Here is a 22,757-nt window from a genome sequence, read left to right on the forward strand (position 1 = left end):
GGTGGGAGGAACAGAAAACTGGGCAGTGGAGACAGAATGAAACAGAGTAGTGTGGAGTGGGGCATGGCTGGCTGGCTGGAACAGCGATCAGTAGCACTCCACCCTGCAATGTTTGGGTCCAAGACTCAGTTACTTATCTATGTTCTCCAACTATCCCTACTTATCAGGGATGGTGCCCAGTTACAGGACATCTGGTAAATCACTGACTCTATTTTGCCGTTTTGGGACGCCGTGTTAAAATTACATGTCAATGGCTTCAGCTCAGGATCTCCTTAGATCTCAGCCTGCCCAGTCCTGCAGGTCTGCCCCTGAACATGGAGGTCCCATTTAGCCATCACAGGTAATAAGCCACTTATAGAGAGCTCTTCCCCTCCTCCGTAATAATAGTCTGAATAACCGGCTTTTAGAGCTGCCTATGCTGGTGGCCGTCACCACAGATAGAGAAAGGGAATTCTACAAAGCTAAGTGTGTAAAACTAAACTTCCTCTTGTCCAACCTGAATCTACCACCAAATCAAATTTCACTGGGTGACCCTGAGTTCTAGCATGAGAGAGTGAGAGAGAGAGAGAGAGAGAGAGAGAGAGAGAGATCCATGCTCTGTCCATTTTCTCCACACCATTTATCTATAATAAGAGGATGTATATCTGTCGATCTGTCTGTGCCATAGCAACATGACCATGAACCACAGACAACTAAAACATGGCATATATGTACTGAGGGGACCCTAGGAGTGTGCACCTCAGAAATATTTTGTTTATAAAACGCATTAATTAAAGGTACAGAAGCATCCTGGATAGCTCCTGTAGAGTTCTGACCGAAACCCGGAGTGGGTTCACTACCCCACTGACATCGGAGCCACCAAACACATCTGTTTAATCCTGTGAGATGTCAGAAGGCACTGAGGCTTACCTGTTCAAACAACCCCAAGCACAGCACTGGATAGGAAGTGTAGAAAACATTATAAAGGGCGAGGAACCAGCCCTCCAACAGAGGCTGAAAAGTAAAAGCATGACAAGATTAGAGTTCTCGTTCATCCACGTAGCCCATATCCAAATCATATTTCCAAAGTGGAACCAATGCAACAAGAATCCTCCATTGTTCCTTTTTAAAAAAAAAGAAAAGAAAACAAACCTGGATTTTGTACAAGGTACCAGGCACGCGCCATTCGCCACAGCTATCGGCTCCTTCAGTTCCTCCAAATCTGTTTCCCTATCTCTCTCCTCTCACATTACTGATACACACATGTGTGCAATGCACTGATAAAACACTACAAGGAGACAACCTCAACGCGATCCTATTTATGACCTGCAACAAGATTCTTTGGGTGTGGAACTTTGGCAATACTCGGGAAAATGCCTGTGCAGTCTGGTGCTGTGCGAGGATGCAAATCCTTCAGGGTTCCCCAGGTGGCCCCACCCTGTTTCACAAACAGAGATTGTTTGGCAATTTTTGTGCAGGTTTTAGGCTTTGTGCAGTTTTTTCCCCCGTCTAAAAGAGTGAAGTGCCTCTCCTATGGCTTTAGTTGCTGGCAGGAAGAGTTTGAGGCCAATACAGGCTGATGTGAGTTGAACTCCAAAACATCTGGATGGCACCAGCTTGGGAGACTCTGGCTTAGAGGGTGAGGGAGGCCCAAGTTCATGTCCCTCCTCAGCTGTGATGCTCACTCGTTAACCGTGACCCTGTCGTAACTGGTGTAGGCGATGTTCAACCTGTTCTGGAGGGGGTTGCACTCCACCTAAAGGATCAGGGTCATAGTTTGGGGGTGCTCCTGGATCCAGAACTGTCACTCAAGGCACAGGTGGATGGGTGGCATGGAGCATCTTTTATCAGCTTAGGCCGAAATACCAGCCACTTCCTCATCTGCACAGAGATAGCCTAGCCATGCTCTGATTACCGCTTGTCTGGATTGCTACAATGAGTTATACGTGCAGCTGCCTTTTTCAAACAGTCCAGAAATTTCAGCTGATCCAAAACAGGGCAGCAAAATTGTTAACAATGAGATCACAGTATGCCAGTACTTTTCCAGCTGCACTGGCTGCCAGTCCATGCCTGGGCCCGATTCAAAGTTTCAATACAAAGTTGAATGTATTAACATTCAAAGCCCTAAACAGCTTAGGGCCAGGTTATCTGAAGAATCGCCTCCTCCCATTTGTTCTTGCCTTGGCCCTAAGTTCATATTCAGGGGTCCTTCTCTGGGAGCCGCTGCTAAAAGAGGTAAGGCAGGTATCGTACCAGGAAAAGGGCCTTTTCTGCTGTGGCACTCTGGTTGTGGAACAAATTCCCTAGAGAGGTTTGCCTCGTGCCTGCATTGTACTCTTTCTGGCGCCCGGTGAAGATCTTTTTATTTTCCTAGGCATTTGTAGCATTTTAGCATTCCAGTTTTTAAAGCTCTGCTGTCTCAAATCCGCTACTGCATTTTAAATATCTGCATTGCTGCTAGGTTTTTACGTTGGTTGTATTTTTATTCCGTTGTTTTAAACTATTATATTTTATTTCAGGTTTTCTGTTGTATTTTTGATTTTGTGAAGCGTAACTATCCCAGTTCATGCACTTGGGCAGCTTCCATGCTTTTGCATGGCCCCCTATCAGGTCATCTGCTCCTTCTAATATAAATTTAGGTTACTCTGCCAGCAGGCAATTGGGCTGATCAGATATGCATGGGCATGACTTGCCTTCCCTCCTTTTCCTCCTTCTCATGTCAGACCAAACTGCACAATTGCACATTCATGCATTGTGTTTGCTTGGGGGCAGCGAGAAGAGAAGGAAACTATATTTTGTGTTTGTTATGTTAATGAGTGTTGGGCATGTTTACAGTGAGTCAGCTGAGTGACTGAGATGGGTGGAGTACCCAAATCACACACCATCTGTTATCTAATCAGCAGTAGCTGAACAGAGTTACACGCCACCAACATATCAACATTCTCCTTCCCATCAAGAGCATTGAATAGTTACGCTGGATGTGCCTGATCTCGTCTGATCTCGGCAGCTAAGCAGGGTCAGCCCTGGTTAGTACTTGGATGGGAGATTGCCTGGGAAAAAGGCTTCCTGCATTGAGCAGGGGGTTGGACTCGATGATCTTGTAGGCCCCTTCCAACCCTACTATTCTATGATTCTATGTTTTAAAAGCAGCATACAATTTAAAAAGGTACTAAGAGCCAGAACTTAAACAAACGAAACATGTCCACTGAAATAAATTTGCTTACTTACTTATTAAATTTCAGCTATTGGGCGGTATAAAAATGAAACAAACAAACAAACAAACCATCGCTCAGTGGAAAAGGACCTGCTGTGCATGCAGATGAAGGTCCTTGCTCAGTCCCCAGCAGAGGTTTTGCTCTACCAGTTAATTGGATCTCCTGCCACAGGTGATGGGAAAAGCTTTACTCTGCCCGAGAGCACCTGCTGGTCACAGCAGAGAATATAGCACTAGAATTGGGGTGGGGAACTTGCTATCCTCCAAATGATTTGTCCTACCACTCCCATCAGCCTTAGCCAGTATAGCCTATGGTGAAGGATGATGGGAGTTGCAGACCAAAACGGCTGGCAGGCCCATCCCTGCACTAGATAGACAAAACGTCTGATTGTCCAACTGGCAGCTACCAGTGTTTCAGAGCTCTTCACAGAGAGGGTAGCAAGAAGAACAGGATACATACAGGCACATCGAGATTGCTTTTTTGCAGCATTTTATCAATGCGCACCTGCACTTTGGTTAATGTCGAGGAGGAGGAGGAAAAGACAGCAGCGTCAGCCTCTGAGCAAACAGCTCGTATGCAGCACACGTTACACCAGCTCAGACCCAAATGGTGAAGTGAAAGGGCCTGAACTGCAGAGGGGGACACTCCCCTGCCATTCACCTGTGCTGTGAAGCCCGTATAGAAAGCAAACCAGATCTGCACCATCATGCCAGCAAACGTCTTGTAGAAGAAATAGCGGAGAAACTTGCAGATTCGGAGGTAAGACCATCGGCCGTGGACAAACAGGAGCCGTTGCAGGTAGCGGAACTGAGCCAAGGCATAATCGCTGCACTGCACGGCCTGCATCCCTTCCTGCCCGCTGATTCCAACCCCAATGTCGGCAGCTAGAGAGAGAGAGAGAGAGAGAGAGAACCGAATTTGGAATTAGACCAAATTTGGGACCCGACGTGAGCAATTGCAGCATCCAGCGTTGAGCGAAAGGCTTGCGAAATTTCATGGGTAGGAAAGGAAGCTACATAGAAGGATAGACCACCAGTGGGAGCCCCATGGCTGGTTTTGCAGCTTCTCTGCCCCCAACACCCAATTTACTGTGCTGGCAAAACAAACAACTCATCAATTTTGCAAGCCATAAGGTACAGAAGGAGCACATGGCTTATTTATTTATTTTATTGCATTTATATCCTGCCTTTTTATATCTTGCAAGGAACCCAAGACAGCTTCCATTATCCTCCTCCTCCTCTCCATTTTATGCTCACCACAACAACCCTGCAAGGTAGTTTAGGCTGAGTCTGTGACGGGCCCAAAGTCACCCAGTGAACTTCCATGGCCAAGTGGGGACTAGAACCCGGATCTCCCTGCTCCCAGTCCAACACTCTCGCCACTACACGGAATGTGCCCCCCCAGTGGGTTTTGGGGGGGCAATGCTGTCCTCCAACCCATCCCTCTGTCACAGGCGTACATACAGGGTGTGCCAGGTGTGCTCAGGCACACCCGAACGTCTCAAAAGAAAGTGGCTTTGCGTTTTAATTTAATTGCATGTTACGTTCTTCCAGTTTTAAAATATGGATTGTTGTATTATGCAACAAGCACCAAATTGCGTAATAGAGATGGTGTAGAAATGTATAGGAAGCCCGTGTTCGCTCACAGCATGTGTCCCCGCTGCTATGGTGCCACGTTACCATTGGTCCTCCCCTACGGCTACTATTCTAGAAAATTCTTTGTCCTATACAAGCAGCCGCAAAAAAAGAAATTGGTATTTTTGTGTGTCTCCTTTTTTAAGTTTGTATTTTTAAATAAGGTCTAGTTGTTAATTTAAAAACAAAATCTGCTTGCCGATCTAGTACTTGTAGAACATCCAAAGATCTACCAATAGATCCCCATCTACTTTCAGGCCACCATTAGGGAAACATATGGAGGGCACTGGAGACTCCAATGTCAGTGGGGTGGTGAATCCACTCTGGGTTTCAGTCAGAAGAACCCTAAAGGAGCTATCCAGGGTGCTTTGCTTTGCACCTTGGATAGCTCCTTTAGAGTTCTGACTGGGTCTGATTGAAACCCAGAGCAGATTCACCGTCCCACTGACATCAGAGCCACCACCCACCCCTGATGGAGTGGGATGACTCTCTGAATGTTCTCCATTCATTCAGAATCACTATGAATGGGATGTTCATTTGGATGTCCTGTTTCCCCATCCACATTCTGCTCCGATTAATCATGCCCAACTATATGCACCCGGGAAGGTTTGAGGCCTATGGAGGCAAAGGGGGAAATGGTCAGGTTTGGTGGCCTGGAGTTGTCTGTTGGAAGGGGGTAACCCTGAGAGGAGTAGTGTCATTTCTCCGGTTAGGTGTCAGTTTCATTTCTCCACGTAAGTTTCATTTCCTCAGGTTTGAGGCAGTGCTTTTGGTGTTGCTGGGAGGAGGGTATGTAAGGAGCAAGAGAGAGCAGAGACAGCCAGAGCCTGAAGTGAGACCAGAGCTTGAAGTGGGAATAGGAAGAAGAAGCCTGGAGAAGTCTAAGGGCAGCTAGGGTAAAGGAACTTGCATTTTGCAACTTTTATTTTAATGCCTTTTGTATCACTCAGCGCTTTTGTGAAAATACATTTAGTTGTGATTTGCTTGCTTTAATTTACCAGTAAACTGGTGTAGTTAAATGCTGTGTCAGTCACCCCACATCTACAACCTAAACCCCACATTACTGGGAAGGTGAAGTTTAAAAGGAGGACGGTGGGACTCTTAAGGAGGCAAGAGATCCTTAAGGAGTTGCTCAGGGTGTCCAAGTCATAAGGGGAACCTTGACAGCACCTTAGAGATGTATTGGGGTAAAAGTTTTGCTGTACAGACAATTAAATCACAAAGGGAAAACCTGAGCTGTGGGGATGCATTTGGTCTTCCCTGCCCCCCGGTCCCAAGCACCATTTCAGAGTAAGAGTGATGGGAGGGCTTTATTTACCCTCAGTGATGTCAGCACTTGGCACAATCTGATTGGCTGCATGGTACTGTGATATCCCCCTTCATGGATCACTGCCCCCTTCATGGATCACTGTCCCCTTCATGGATCACTGTCCCCTTCATGGATCACTGCCTTGTTGTGGCGAAGGGGCCACAACAAGGCAGCTTGCGTAACTCAGTGAAGCCATAAGCTATGCTGTGCAGGGCCACCCAAGACGGACAGGTCATGGCAGAGAGCTCTGACAAAATGTGGTCCACTGGAGAAGGAAATGGCAACCCACTCCAGTATTCTTGCCAAGAAAACCCCATGGAACGTATCATAAGGATAAAAGATGTGATGCCGGAAGATGAGCCCCTCAGGTCGGAAGGTGTCCAATATGCTACTGGGGAAGAGCAGAGGGTATTTCCAAGTAGCGCCAGAAAGAGTGAAGCGGCTGGGCCAAACTCGAAAGGACACTCAGCTGTGGATGTGTCTGGTGGTGAAAAGAAAATCCGATGCTGTAAAGAACAATATTGTTTAGGAACCTGGAATGTCAGATCAATGAATCAAGGTAAGCTGGAGGTGGTTAAACATGAGATGGCAAGATTGAACATCGACATCTTGGGAATCAGCGAACTAAAATGGACAGGCATGGGCGAATTTAATTCAGGTGACCATCATATCTACTATTGTGGGTAAGAATCCCTTAGAAGAAATGGAGTAGCACTCATAGTCAACAAAAGGGTGGGAAAAGCAGTACTGGGGTACAATCTTAAAAATGATAGAATGATCTCAGTACGAATCCAAGGCAAACCATTCAACATCACAGTAATTCAAGTCTATGCGCCAACCACTGAGGCTGAAGAAGCTGAGGTTGATCGGTTCTATGAAGACCTACAACACCTTCTAGAACTAACACCAAAAAAAGATGTCCTCTTCATCATAGGGGATTGGAATGCTAAAGTAGGAAGTCAAGAAATCACCGGGATAACAGGCAGGCATGGCCTTGGTGTACAAAATGAAGCAGGACAAAAGCTAATAGAGTTTTGCCAAGAGAACATGCTGATCATAGCAAACACTCTTTTCCAACAGCACAAGAGGCGACTCTACACATGGACATCACCAGATGGTCAATATTGAAATCAGATTGATTATGTCCTTTGCAGCCAAAGATGGAGAAGCTCCATACAGTCAGTAAAAACAAGACCTGGAGCTGACTGTGGCTCAGATCATGAGCTGCTTCTTGCAAAATTTCGGCTTAAATTGAAGAACGTTGGGAAAACCACTAAACCGTTCAGGTATGACCTAAATCATATCCCTTATGAATATACAGTGGAGGTGAGGAATAGATTTCAGGGATTAGACCTGATAGACAGAGTGCCTGAGGAACTATGGACGGAGGTCCGTAACATTGTTCAGGAGGCAGCAACGAAATCCATCCCAAAGAAAAAGAAATGCAAGAAAGCCAAGTGGCTGTCTGATGAGGCTTTACAAGTAGCTCACGAAAGAAGGGAAGCGAAAAACAAGGGAGAAAGGGGAAGATATACCCAACTGAATGCAGAGTTTCAGAGAATAGCAAGGAGAGACAAGAAGGCCTTCTTAAATGAACAATGCAAAGAAATCGAGGAAAACAACAGAATGGGAAAGACTAGAGATCTCTTCAAGAAAATTGGAGATCTCAAGGGAACGTTTTGTGCAAAGACGGGCATGATAAAGGACAAAGAAGGCAGGGACCTAACAGAAGCAGGTGAGATTAAGAAGAGGTGGAAAGAATACACAGAAGAACTATACAGGAAAGATCTGAATGTCCCTGATAGCCATGATAGTGCGGTCACTCAACTTGAGCCGGACATCCTAGAGAGTGAAGTCAAGTGGGCCTTAGGAAGCATTAGTAACAACAAAGCTAGCGGAGATGACAGTATTCCAGCTGAGCTATTTAAAATCCTAAAAGATGATGCTGTTAAAGTGCTGCATTCAATATGCCAACAAATCTGGAACACTCAACAGTGGCCACAAGACTGGAAAAGGTCAGTTTACATTCCAATTCCAAAGAAGGGCAACGCCAAAGAGTGTTCAAACTACCGCACAATTGCGCTCATTTCACATGCCAGCAAGGTGATGCTCAAAATCCTACAAGCTAGGCTTCAGCAGTATGCGAACCGAGAACTACCGGAAGTACAAGCTGGGTTTCGAAGAGGCAGAGGAACTAGAGATCAAATCGCCAACATTCGCTGCATCGTGGAGAAAGCAAGAGAATTCCAGAAAAACGTCGATTTCTGCTTCATTGACTACGCCTTTGATTGTGTGGATCACAACAAACTGTGGCAAATTCTGAAAGTGATGGGAGTACCAGACCACCTTACCTGTCTCCTGAGAAACCTGTACGAGGGTCAAGAAGCAACAGTAAGAACCAGAGATGGAACAACTGAGTGGTTCAAAATTGGGAAAGGAGTACGACAAGGCTGCATATTGTCACCCTGCTTATTTAACTTATATGCAGAGTACATCATGAGAAAAGCCAGGTTGGATGAATCAGAGGTCGGAATTAAGATTGCTGGGAGAATTATCAACAACCTCCGATATGCAGACGATACCACCCTAATGGCAGAAAGCAAAGAGGATCTAAAGAGCCTCTTGTTGAGGGTGAAAGAGGAGAGTGCAAAAGCTGGTTTGAAACTCAACATTAAAAAAACGAAGATCATGGCATCTGGCCCTATCACTTCCTGGCAAATAGAAGGGGAAGAAATGGAAGCAGTGACAGATTTTACTTTCTTGGGCTCCAAGATCACCGCAGACGGTGACTGTAGCCCTGAAATTAAAAGACGCTTGCTCCTTGGGAGGAAAGCTATGGCAAACCTAGACAGCATAGTAAGAAGCAGAGACATCACCTTGCCGACAAAGGTCCGTCTAATCAAAGCTATGGTTTTCCCAGTAGTAATGTATGGCTGTGAGAGCTGGACTATAAGGAAGGCTGAGCGCCGAAGAATTGATGCTTTCGAACTGTGGTGCTGGAGAAGACTCTTACGAGTCCCCTGGACTGCAAGGTGGTCAAATCAGTCCATCCTAAAGGAAATCAACCCTGACTGCTCATTGGAAGGACAGATACTGAAGCTGAAGCTCAAATATTTTGGCCACCTAATGAGAAGAGAAAACTCCCTGGAAAAGACCCTGATGCTGGGAAAGACTGAGGGCAAAAGGAGAAGGGGACGGCAGAGGATGAGATGGCTAGATAGCATCACGGATGCAATGAATATGAACTTGAGCACGCTCCGGGAGAGAGCGCAGGACAGGAAGGCCTGGCGTGCTATGGTCCATGGGGTCACGAAGAGTCGGACACGACTGAACGACTGAACAACAACAACAACAACTGTGATATCATCGTGTTCCCTAAGAGAACCCTGAGTGGCTGGGATCAACCCAGTGGAGAATCATTTCAAAACAAAATGGCATCCAAGCAACTGGAGATTGGGGAAACTATGGCTGCAAACAGCCACAAAACATGCATGAAAAGTGGGAGGTTTCAGCCCCCCCCAAAGGCACTTCTGTGGCAAAAATTAAATCCCACACAAATTCAGTCCAGCACTACCAAAACCTGCCAAGTGCTCTCCACCCATCCACTCCATTCTGGCTTCCTACCCTGCCAATGCAGTGTTTTTACTTTCCCCCATAGGAACGAATGCAGGGGCTTAAACATCTGGACCTCCTGCTCTCATTTGGCAAGATCTGCCCCCATCATGGCCCAGCCTGTCAGATTCTCCCCATGAGCGAGCAAAACTCAGCAGGCTCCATCCCATAACCAGCCCAAAATCTATGAGGCCCCAACTAGATCCAACTGACCAAATCATTTTAAAATCTTAAGTTGCCCCCTTTGGAAGCCTCACTTTTAATCATGTTGACATCGTTGGCACCGTCCCCAATGGCCAAGGAAATGGTGTTTTTGTGTCTCTTCACCATCTGGACGATGAGGGCTTTCTGCTTGGGAGTCACCCGGCAACAGATCACTGCTTGACAGGCAGTGGCCAACTCCACAAATGCCTTTTCCACCAAAGTCCTGTGGTCTTTGTCAGCGTCCGCACTGCAGCAGCCGAAGCAGTTCCAGAGGCCTCCCTTCCCCTTTGCCTTCTTCTCTCCCTCCGTGTGAAAGATTTGGTCCTGTAAAGGAAGCACAAACATACCATCTATTTTTTAGGAACAGTCCTGAATTTGTGGTACCAGTCCCAGCTAAATCTCTGTCCCAGCTTAGCCTTTGGGAAGGATTTCAAGGATTCCTTAACAAAGAGTGGGCGCTGCAACAAAATGTGGCCGCGTGGAGTTCTCCTGCTCAGGGTTCCAGCTGGGGGACATTGGTGTGTGTGGAACATCACCATTCCACACACTATTTATTTATCATTAACATTTATATACCGCCTTATTTGTTTTGTTTTGTTTTTAAAAGCCATCAAGGCAGTGTACAAAAATTTAAAACAATAAAACCTCAACATGATAAAAAAAAACCCAAGAACATTAAAAACAGTAAAGCATTAAAACAGCTACATAATTTAAAAGGCTAAATTAAAAACATGCATCTTCATTCCCTTTCTAAAAGCCAGGGGAGTTAGTTAAATAGTATTTATTCAACTGCGTAAAATAGTTAAAACTGATACAATCGTTAACAATCAATAGCCACCCATCACAGTAATATATTTCCAGGGTGGCACATTATTGATAACTCTGGTGTTTTAACAAGAGAGGAGAGCTAACAGAGTGACCAGGGCATTTTCCCAAGGAGAAGTCTTAACACCTGCAACATCTGCATTGCCAGATCTTTAAATGTTTGAAATTCAAAATTTGGATTTCCCCAAACTGGGGGTAAATAAAACACACAAAAGACTCCTGTGGCACAGGGTGCCCAACTTTTCTGGGTCAATGGGCACACTTGGAATTTTGAGAGAGTGCTGTGGGTGCTCTCACAAAATGGCTTCATGGGGGCAGCTTGTCCATTCATAAAATGGCTGCCATGACCAGCACAGCTGGTCACAGAACACTCATTTCCCAGATTCCCAACTGGCAAGACAAACAGAAAATATCTTGCCCAAGAACCTAAGTACAAGGGAGAGGTGGAAGCTGAGCTCCGAAAACAAAGCCTGTCCTTGGGATACAAAGAAAGATGGTGCTGGAGGGCTGCCCTTTGGTTTGCAGCATGCCAGCCTCCCAGTTAGAGACCCTGGCGGGTGCAAGAGAGGTGGCCATGGGACACATTGGCACCGATGGGCACCATATTGAAGACTTAAATATATTGGGACTCACACTTTGTGGGCGTGAGCAGAGGTATTTTTATGTAGCCCAGGAAGGCTACTCTGAGCACTGACGGAGAAGGTACTGAGCACATGCTTGCATGTGCTTAGAATGGGCAGGACTCCCACATCAGCCTGACCCACCACCTCTCTAAGCATCGGCCTCAGCTCATGAGAATAGCCCAATACAAATTGGGGGAACTTACTACTCATCGTAGTATTCCCATACCACCACTAAACTATGTCACTATTCATACCTGACCATACTCTGCTTTCTTTCCCCATGGGTAGGGCATGAAAACCAGTGTCTGCACCAGATTTTTGTCCACAAAAGTTTTGAGGTGGACGAAAACAGGGGTTGGTGTGGATGTTTCCTGCCCCCCCTTCAGATTTTACAGGTGCTTACTCACAGCTCCTACTTTCCCCAGTCGACAGCTTCAGTGCCATTTAAAAAACAAGCAAGGGTTTCCTCCTGAGGTGGTCCCAACCAATCAGGGATCACACGGATGTCATGCCATCAATCAGACCTGGCTACAGTTCAGCGGTGGGCAACCTATGGACCTCATGCAGCCCTCCGCCTCTCCCTGTGCAGCCCACCAAGTCCCAGGGACCCCTACACGCTTTTCCCTGCTGATTAGCTGGGCTACTGGGAAAAGACTGACATGCCAGAGCTGCTATTAACAGTGCCCTGACAGCAATCCCAAGTTGGATTGAGCGGGAGGAGGAAGAAGCTCTAGTCTCCCCTCCCCCTTAGCAATCACAGAGTTCACTGTTTCCCTGCATTTATGGCAACGGGAAAGCAGTGATCCCAGTTAGTTTGCTGGGGGATGGGACAGGCTTTAATTTCCCCATCCCTGTGGCCTTGGAGATGCAAAGATCACTATTTTCCTAACAACAATCACGGAGAGGAGTGTAAGAGAATCTTTAGCCTCCCCCCTCCATCCCCATGCGATCTCAGAGGGGAACACTAGGGGATGGAAGAAGCTTTAACCTGCCCAATCCCCAGCAATCCCTTCTCAGCAGGAAGGGAGGGGAGGTTTAGCTATGTGTTGTCACTCTAAAGCCAAATCTGAACAAGGGCAATACTATCTCCACTCATTCTGAATGGGCAAACATTTTCACACAATATCTGTAGCAGCATCAAGGAGCAGGGAAGGAAGTTTTTCACAAAACATACACACACTTCTAACCATCCCTAAATTGAGGCCGAGACAAGTTCTGCACTGATCTACTGGCAAATTTTGGAATGTTAACTTCAAGGGAGGCCATTTCAAGCAGGATGTCCAAAAGGCAACCATCACATTTGCTCCACCTTGTGTGAGAACAGAAGTAGATTAAAAAGTACTCAAGGTTTGTTAACGGGAAGGACGCACTGGGGCTGTTTGCATGACAAGACAGCCCACCGTGGCACGTGTGGCCGCCATTTTGAATATGCTACCCTCACACTTGCTTGCATTGAACCACATTTGCCATCTGGATGCCCATTCTCCCAGTTTGGAGAGAACTTTTGGATCCAAATTGTTCCATTTGGACAATGGAACCAATTAACTAGGGAGGAAGTGGGCCGGGCCCTCCCACACAGGAGGCATTCAAGACGAGGCTGGACAGCCATCTGTCAGGGATGACTCTGACTGGGATTCCTGCACTGAGCAGGGGGTTGGACTCGATGGCCTTGTAGGCCCCTTCCAACCCTACTCTTCTATGATTCTATGAGCTCCTCATAATCCCTTTTTGTTTTAACCACCCTAAATAAATTGGTGTCATCTCATCGGCAAACTGGGCCACTTCACTGCTCACCCCTTATTCCAGATCATTTATGAACAGGTTGAAAAGCATTGGTCCTAATACAGATCCCTGTGGGACCCCACTATTTACTTCCCTCCATTGGGAGAATTTACCATTTATTCCTACTCTCTGCTTTCTGTTCTTTATAGGGGTGTACGAAACCCTGCTTACCTGGCTGTGCCGGGTTCTGCAGGAGGGGGGAGGCGATCCATTCCTCCCCCCGGAATCCTCGACGAGGGGGGGAGGTGATCCGTCCCTCCCTCCTGAAATCCTGCCCAGCCGGGTCCGCTCCGTGGCTAGGCTGTGGAGCTGCCGGCCGGGCCAACCCGCAGTGGGGCCTCCAGCCGCTGCCAGGCTGGTGCGGACACAAATGGCGTCCTGCGTAGGGGATGCCATTTGCGTCCCTGCTTTAGCCGTGATAGGCTATGTAAATATATACGTAGCCTATCATGGGCCGGCGTAGGGACGCAAATGGTGGCTGATATGGCGGCCACCATTTGCAGCTGCAGCAGCAGCCAGGTAGGCTCCGTTTCGCAGGGCTTTCGCGGGGTGGTGGGGCGGGGGGCTGTGTTCCACCACAGATTCCGGGGGGCCAAATTCACTGGAATTCACCCACCCTGGGATCTGTGGCGGAATTCTCTAACATCCCTAGTTCTTTAATCAGCTACTGATCCATAAGAGGACGTCTCCTCTTATTCCATGACTATGTTTGCTCAGGAGTCTTTGGTGACAGATTTTGTCAAAAGCCTTTTGGAAGTCCAAGTAAACAACGTCTACCATGTCTACATGTCTATTGACACTAGGGATGCTGGAGAAATTCGAGACAGACTAAAATGAGCTCAGATTTCTAAGAACCCAAACTGCGGAATCCGCTGCAGGGCAACCCCCTCAGGCCATGTGGAGTCTGTGGGCTTTCAGATGATTTTTTTTACTTTCCCAAAATTTACGCATATAAATTCGTAGAAAAATACCCAAGTTTCTGCTGAGGAAATGTTAAATGGAATGGGGGACAATATGTTAAATGTTGCATACTAAGACAAATTATGTAAACATTAAGTAAATACTTACATAATTATTTGCATATTTTTCCACATGATGAAAAAAAAAATCACATCCGTTTGTGAGCAGACGATGGAACAAAAGGTACCTGACAATCTGCGAAACACAGACGGAGCGGATTTTACACAGACCATGCATCCCTAATTGACACCACAGCTTATCGTAGGTTAAATAACGCAGGACAAACCACCCTGTGTCATTCAAACCTGGTCACCCTGATGGATATGATGATGAGTCGCCTTGGCCAAGGTCCGGCGTGCCTGATCTGAAAGGCAGCCAAGCTTCCAGGTTTGGGTGTGTGTGTGGGAAAATATGGTACATTTCACAAATGAAGTTCTGCATGCTAGAAAGGAGGGAAGAAAGGGGGGCAGAGGGAAAAACAATCTTACTAGGAAGTCCCCAGTGACCACCAATGCTGTCTTGCCATGCTTTGAAGATGCCTGGAATGGGAGGAAAGAGCCTCCGTTACAAAGGGTTTCTCCGCTGCTGGCTAAGCTGCTGTTTCTGTACCAGGAAAGTTCAAGGATCTCACTGCAAAACAAGGCGGGTGGAGCAAGAAGAAAGCAGGTTACTTTAGCCACAGAACCACAAGTCAGTTTATGGATACAAAGGGCCAGAAAGACTGGTTTATCATTTTCCAGGCTGTAATACTCCCCTTCCCTCCAGCTGCTGTGGCATCGAAGAATATTCACTAACACTCTAACTGCTGAGTGGGGAGGGTCAGGGAAAGGATGCTGGCAAAGATTCTGCAAGAGAAACTGGGAAGAGATCCTCACACAGGGCCTAGGTGTTCTCAGAGAGAGGGACCTGAGCTCAGTGGTGGAGAACATACTTGGCATGCAGAAGTTAACTAACTTGTTCCACTGATTTCAATGGGTCTACTCTTTAAGTATGACGTAGAGCATTTCTACACCAGGCTAAAATCCCGCAACTTTACTGGGGCTTTCTGCTTCTGTGTTAAATGCAGGATCACAACAGGCTCCCTTTACACATTCTTCCCCCTACTTTTCCCCCTTAACTGTGTGTCCTATATGTTTCATTATACAGCCACTAGGTGGTGCTGTGGTCTAGTTTCTCTCATTGCGGGATTTCCTCTTTTCACGAGGGAACTCAATGTGCTATAATTTGAGAGCTCATTATCTCCAGTCTTTTAAAAAATGGGATAAAGGCCATTTAGCACTGGCTGTTTAGCATTTAGGGAGACGCCCTGGAAGTTGACGACTTCATGTAAAGGACCCGCAAACGTCCGTGAGTAACTAATCTCAATAGCAGGATAAAAGCCCTGTGTTGAAGGCATTTTTGTGAACCACCCAGAGAGCTTCGGCTATTGGGCGGTATAGAAATGAAATAAATGAAATAAAATAATAAATAGAGAAGCCCTAAGTCTGGATCCAACCTCTATGTTCCTTAAGTCCCATTAAGTTCAATGGGTTTACTCTGACGAGGTCTGAATCTATCCCTCCAGTATTCCAGTGTCTAAGCAAGCTCAAACTCCACCCCCAACCCCGCCCAAACACACCCCTCACACCCCTCCATACCTGATCTCGCTCTCCTCCAGGATGGTCATATCGTCTGAAAGGAGTTGACATGCAAAGCCAATATTGACTGCAGTCTCTGCAAACACAGTGGAGACCAGAAATTAGACACTGAAGCGAGGTGGGGCGTGGAAACAATGCTGGTCTTATTCCCTGGTCTTTTTGCTTCTACCTTTGCACTGACTGTTGTTTTTTTAAAGGAAGTCACAACACAAATACTTTTTGAAATGCATATCTATGGGTTGACCTATTTTAAAAAATAATTATTTTTGCCAGTAAGTACATTCAGAAAAAAATGAGCATGCAGACAGGTCACAATATAGGCGGCCCTATCTGACCAAGTCAAGAATGAAGTAATGTATTCTGCAATCCCCTCCAGGGTTCTTTTTCTGGATCAGAATGAAACTATCTCCCACTTTCCAGTTTCTGCTTTCCAACTTCTGCATTCCACTCTTGAGGAGTTTTGCTAGAGTGGAATGAATACACGTTCTGCTTCCCGGCTTCTGCATTACGTTCTGGAAGCGTTTTCTGCACCGGAATGAAATCATCTTCCAGTTTCCAACTTCTAGCTTCCACAATCCACTCTGTCTGGACTAGTTTTGCTGAACCAGAATGAAACTATTTTGATGCCTGCCAATCTTTTTCAGAACAGGACCCAATGCATCATGTTCATCTCTACCAGAGCAGCATTGGGTTGGAGCAACAAGGGAGTGGAGACTACACCTTTCATGTAATGTCAGAACCAGACCTTAGTCATCCTAAACCAGGGGTGGGCAGAAGGTAAGTCTCCAGATGTTCTGAACTTCAAACCCCTGCCATCGGACCGGGGCCAATGCAGCGAGCTGAAGTGCAAAACATCCAGAGGTCTACTCCCCACCCAGCCCTACCTTGAACCATCCCCTCCATACCTTGTTTGTCTCCAGTCAACACCCACACTTTGATGTCCCCCCTTTTGAGCAGGTGAATGGTCTCGGGGACCCCATCTTGCAACTTGTCCTCTATGGCTGTGGCACCCAGGAGCTGAAAGAGCAAAACCGGACAAAAGGGTCTTAAAGGTGAAATGCAGTTATGTATGTAAAATTTGCCAGGGAAAAACATGTATCTAGAATGCAAGTTTTGAAAGATTCTGAAGACCTTTTTGCTTGTGAAGTCTGTAACCTTTGTAAACTGCCCAGGGAGCTTTGGCTTTGGGGCGGTACAGAAATGTAAATAATAACAACAACAATAACAATAATGTTAAATGAACTTTGAAGACTGCATTGAAATACATTAGTCCTTAAGGTGCCACAAGACTCTTCCATTGTTTTTCTTGCACCAGACCAACACGGCCACCGCTCTGGGAATTAAGGCTTAGATACACTTACTTCAGAATAAGCCCACAGTCCGAGGAGTCTTAAAGGATAATGATATGCAAAGTGCAAAGCCTGCAAGGGGGTGGGGTGTGTCCTGCTTCAGGCAGTGCTAGTGCAGAGAAGCTAGAAACCAGCAAGGGTCAGAACTGGAAGCCAAGTCCAAAGGCAGCCCAAACAGCTAGCCAGGGAGTGGAAGTCTGGGAAGTGGGGAACAGGCATCATCCCAGCAGCTCTCTGCCTGGATCTGGAGGCTTTTAAGCCTCAGCATTCAGAGTCACAACTGCAAGTCATCAGAGCCACTGGAGGAAAGGTCTTACTCGTGAGTAAATAACCCTTTATTCATGAGTCTTTTTACTTTGGTGGCCACTTCTTTGCCTGGTGGCTGGCCAACCCAGCACCTTTAGGTGCCTGTACGCCCTCTGGCTAGGCAGTGGCTTGATTTCTGCCCCCAAATCATAGAGGGGGCCCTCCTTGTCTCGAGGGAATGATTCAGATGCTGTCTCTCCCAAGGGGCCGGAATCTTCCTGATCTGCCTGCAGTTCCCTTGAAGCAGACTACTTCTCCAAGATGTTCAGTTCAAAGAGTTCTAGATTAGAGCTGTGCACAAATGACCTCTTAAAATTCTCCACTCTATTTGTGGGCAGAAAAACCGGGAGGAGAATTTCACCGAATTTCTCCTGTGGGGTGGGGGAGAAATTCTCCAACAATTTCTCACAGGCAGGGCTCACCACTGGCAAGGGTCATAGCACAGCTTCCTAAGGGGTTTGGGGTTTTTGTATGGCCATGGGGGGGAGGGGGTAAGAAAAAGAAAAATCTCAGGATTTTTCTGAGAGAAATGTCTGAGAAATTTTGGCTCAGCTCTAGTTGTCATTCTTCGGGGTTCAGCACTTTCCCCAGGACTTTCCAAATGTTAAATTTCTGAGGGGGGATTGTGGATACATGTAATCTCTAATGCAAGTGCAGAGAGATGATTGTGCAATGAAAGATGGGATGCTCGTACACACATCTCAGCCACCTCCTAAGTAAAGGAAGCACAAGGACCCTGAATGCAACCCATGAGGATTTCTCCGAAATTTCTTCTACTTTAATTTTCTTTTCGAAAGCAATTTCATTTCTGTCAAATTGAATAAGAAGGGTTGAAAGTAACGTGGGAGAAATTTTTGGCACAGCGCTATTCCAGATCTTCCTCCTGACTGTCTTCAGGGCTGGGAGAAAGGGCATTCCCCCAAGGAGTAAGTGGCTGAGATGAGAATCTAATCAGGGACTTCTTGGCTCTTCCTCTCAGCCACTATATTGCACTGGCTCATGCGTAGATTTCAATTTTGAAAAACAGGGTTGATTTCTTTTCAGTTCCCAGAAACTGAAGGTGGGAAAGGCAGCGCAGGTCTTCTGAACACTCGTAGACTCGGCTATGAGCCCCAGCCGAAAGCAACTCTTACCCTGAGATCCTTCTCAATCTCCTCATACACCCTGTCAAGTTCTTGGGCACGATTCTGCAATAAGACGCTGGCGGCATGGTGTTTCTTGCTCCAAAGGGCATATTCCTGTTCATCTAACTCTTTGGTAGCCAGGCACAAAGTCCTCAGGGTCTCTGCAGCAAAGCTCTGGAAGGGAAGACAAGACTGGGCTGCCATGGGGAGGACATTGCAACAAATTTACAGGAGGGGGCAGTGTGGGGCAGTGGACAGAGCAGTCATTCCTGGAGCAGTCATTCCCTTCACTAGGATGCCACAACAAATAAGTTATTATTAAGAAGTAATAAAAATCAGCCTTCCCCAACCTGGTGTGTTGGGGTTTATGGGAGTTATAGTCTAACACATCTGGAGTGCACCAGGTTGGAGAAGGATGATGGAAATAATTGATGTTATTTAAATAACTATCTATAATAACAATTCATGCTAATTTATTAATTAATGTTAGCTAATGTGTGCCGAGTAATTAATTAATAATAATTAATAATAATCTATGCTAATTTAATTAAGGTTCCCCTGAGTCCAAGGCACCCACCCACACTGAGGACCCTGTCTGTTGTGTCTCTCCATGATTTCACCTTCCTTCCTTCCTTCCTTCCTTCCTTCCTTCCTTCCTTCCTTCCTTCCAATTGGCCCCCATTGTGAGTGGGAAACTTTGCCCTAGGGATGTACGAAAGTCACTTACCTTTTTGCGATTCTGTTCATGGGGGGGGGGAGGCGTTCCGTCCCTCCCCCCAGAATCCTCGACGGGGGGGGGAGGCGATCTGGTCCTCCCCCCTGGAATCCTGGACAGCCGGCTGTGCTCCGCGGCGGCTCCGCGGAGCAGCCGGCCAGGCCCAGGCCAGGGCTGTCCGCAGCCGGATTTCTGGCTGCGGAGGGCTCTGGGTAAAAAAAAAAAAAAAGCATACGCAAATGGTGGTGGCTACGGCTGCCGCCATTTGCATTCCTTATTTTTCGCTGTCTTAGTCTGTGTAAATATTTACGTAGACTAAGACAAAGAGAAGAAAGGGGAACGCAAATAGCGTACTGAGCGCTATTTGCGTTCCTCTTTCTTATCTTCATCTTAGTCTACGTAAATATTTATGTAGACTAAGACGGCGAAAAATAAGGAATGCAAATGGTGGCAGCCGTAGCCACCGCCATTTGCGTATGCGTTTTTTTTTTTTTTACCCAGACGTGATAGGCTACATAAGTCTTTACATAACCTATCATGTCTATGGGGGAAAAAAGAAAGAAAAAAACACAGACTGTAAATGGCGGCAGCAGCTGTTCGGAAGACCAGCCGCCACTGCCGCCACCGCCGAAGCCGCCACTGAAGCCGCCGCCGTCCGAAACATCCGCCCCAGGTAACTCTCGTCCCGGGGGGGGATCCGTGGGGGGCGGGGGGGTGGCAGGCCATTCCGCGGTGGATTTCGGGGGGCCGAATGCACTGGCATTCGGCCTCACCGAGATCCATCGTGGAATTCTCTGACATCCCTACTTTGCCCTCATATTTAGGGATGGCAGAGAATTCTGCCATGGATTCCAGTGAGGATTCCCCTGGAATCCGTGGCGAAACGGCCTCCTGCCCCCCCGCGGAATCCCCCCAGGATGGAACTTACCTGGGGTGGATGCAGTGGATGCGGCGGCGGTGACAGCAGTTCCAGCGGCGGCAGCTCCAGCAGTGGCAGCTGGTCTCCTGGCCGGCCGCAGCTGGGCTGCTGCGGCCGCCATTGGCGCCCTTGCAGCTGTGATAGGCTACGTAAGTATTTACGTAGCCTATCACAGCTAACACCCCCCCAAAAAACCAGCGTATGCAAATGTAGCCGCCACCATTTGCGTTCCCTATTTTTCGCCGTTCTAGCCTACGTAAATATTTATGTAGGCTATTATGGTGAAAAAAGGGGAACGCAAATAGCATAGTGGGCGCTATTTGCGTTCCCCCTTTTTTTGCCGTAATAGCCTACATAAATATTTATGTAGGCTAGAACGGCAAAAATAGGGAACGCAAATGGCGGCCGCCGTAGCCGCCGCCATTTGCATATGCTGGGTTTTGGGAGGGGGTTAGCCGTGATAGGCTACGTAAATACTTATGTAGCCTATCACTGCTGCTTGGCTGGATGCAAATGGTGGCCGCTACGGTGGCCGCCATTTGCGTCCGCAGCAGCCCGTCTGGCCCTGGCTGGCTGCTCCGCGAAGCCACCATGGAGCAGAGCCGGCCGGGCAGGATTCCAGGGGGGAGGACCGGATTGCCTCCCCCCCATCGAGGATTCCAGGGGGAAGGGCGGAGCACCTCCCCCCCACCGCGAATCACATCCGCGAACAGGTAAGTCACTTTCGTACATCCCTACTCATATCTGCACTGGGCAAGATTGGATTGTTCCATTCTTTCCAAAGCAAAGATGCCATAGGGTTCTTCCCCCCACCCCCCACCCCAAATGAGCCTTCCTTCTGCTCTCTGTGTGAGTCACCTAGCATTTCTACACCAGCCTAAAATCCTGCATTTAAAACAGGGATTTCTGCTTCCATTTTAAATGCAGGATCACAACAGACTCCCTTGACATGTGCTTCCTTCCTCCCCCATTCCTCCTCCTTTCCCCCCTTATCTGAGACTTCCACATGTTTCATTATACAGCCAGGCTGTATAATGAAACATGTGGAAGTCTCAGATAAGGGGGGAAAGGAGGAGGAATGGGGGAGGAAGGAAGCACATGTCAAGGGAGTCTGTTGTGATCCTGCATTTAAAATGGAAGCAGAAATCCCTGTTTTAAATGCAGGATTTTAGGCTGGTGTAGAAATGCTCGGTGACTCACACAGAGAGCAGAAGGAAGGCTCATTTGGGGTGGGGGGTGGGGGGAAGAACCCTATGGCATCTTCATTATACAGCCACTAGATGGCACTGCCCCTTCATGGATCACTGCCTTGTTGTGGTGAAGGGGCTTGCGTAACTCAGTGAAGCCATAAGCTATGCCGTGAAGGGCCACCCAAGACGGACAGGTCATGGCAGAGAGTTCTGACAAAATGTGGTCCACTGGAGAAGGAAATGGCAACCCACTCCAGTATTCTTGCCAAGAAAACCCCATGGAATGTATCACAAGGCTAAACGAGATGACGCCGGAAGATGAGCCCCTCAGGTCGGAAGGTGTCCAATATGCTACTGGGGAAGAGCAGAGGGTATTTCCAAGTAGCGCCAGAAAGAGTGAAGCGGCTGGGCCAAAGCCGAAAGGACACTCAGCTGTGGATGTGTCTGGTGGTGAAAAGAAAATCCGATGCTGTAAAGAACAATATTGTTTAGGAACCTGGAATGTCAGATCAATGAATCAAGGTAAGCTGGAGGTGGTTAAACATGAGATGGCAAGATTGAACATCGACATCTTGGGAATCAGCGAACTAAAATGGACAGGCATGGGCGAATTTAATTCAGGTGACTATCATATCTACTATTGTGGGCAAGAATCCCTTAGAAGAAATGGAGTAGCACTCATAGTCAACAAAAGGGTGGGAAAAGCAGTACTGGGGTACAATCTTAAAAATGATAGAATGATCTCAGTACGAATCCAAGGCAAACCATTCAACATCACAGTAATTCAAGTCTATGCGCCAACCACTGAGGCCGAAGAAGCTGAGGTTGATCGGTTCTATGAAGACCTACAACACCTTCTAGAACTAACACCAAAAAAAGATGTCCTCTTCATCATAGGGGATTGGAATGCTAAAGTAGGAAGTCAAGAAATCACCGGGATAACAGGCAGGCATGGCCTTGGTGTACAAAATGAAGCAGGACAAAAGCTAATAGAGTTTTGCCAAGAGAACATGCTGATCATAGCAAACACTCTTTTCCAACAGCACAAGAGGCGACTCTACACATGGACATCACCAGATGGTCAATATCGAAATCAGATTGATTATGTCCTTTGCAGCCAAAGATGGAGAAGCTCCATACAGTCAGTAAAAACAAGACCTGGAGCTGACTGTGGCTCAGATCATGAGCTGCTTCTTGCAAAATTTCGGCTTAAATTGAAGAACGTCGGGAAAACCACTAAACCGTTCAGGTATGACCTAAATCATATCCCTGATGAATATACAGTGGAGGTGAGGAATAGATTTCAGGGATTAGACCTGATAGACAGAGTGCCTGAGGAACTATGGACGGAGGTCCGTAACATTGTTCAGGAGG

The 22,757-nt window shown here is 47.1% G+C and overlaps 1 protein-coding gene across 1 annotated transcript in view; it reads right to left on the reverse strand.

The window, feature by feature from the left end:
• Positions 1–22,757, reverse strand: part of ATP8B3 (ATPase phospholipid transporting 8B3) — a 70,916-nt gene that overhangs the window by 4,883 nt on the left and 43,276 nt on the right. Inside the window, exons 22-28 of the mRNA XM_084825658.1 lie at positions 18,569–18,733; positions 16,686–16,797; positions 15,781–15,856; positions 14,632–14,773; positions 10,007–10,277; positions 3,855–4,078; positions 910–993 (exon numbers count right to left, since the gene is read on the reverse strand). Coding sequence (XP_084681784.1) covers positions 910–993; positions 3,855–4,078; positions 10,007–10,277; positions 14,632–14,773; positions 15,781–15,856; positions 16,686–16,797; positions 18,569–18,733 — 1,074 coding nt within the window. The remainder of the gene's footprint in view (positions 1–909; positions 994–3,854; positions 4,079–10,006; positions 10,278–14,631; positions 14,774–15,780; positions 15,857–16,685; positions 16,798–18,568; positions 18,734–22,757) is intronic.

The sequence above is a fragment of the Heloderma suspectum genome, chromosome Z (assembly GCF_057233095.1).
Source record: "Heloderma suspectum isolate Gila_16-S chromosome Z, 16-S_ref, whole genome shotgun sequence".
Taxonomy (NCBI): Eukaryota; Metazoa; Chordata; class Lepidosauria; order Squamata; family Helodermatidae; genus Heloderma; species Heloderma suspectum.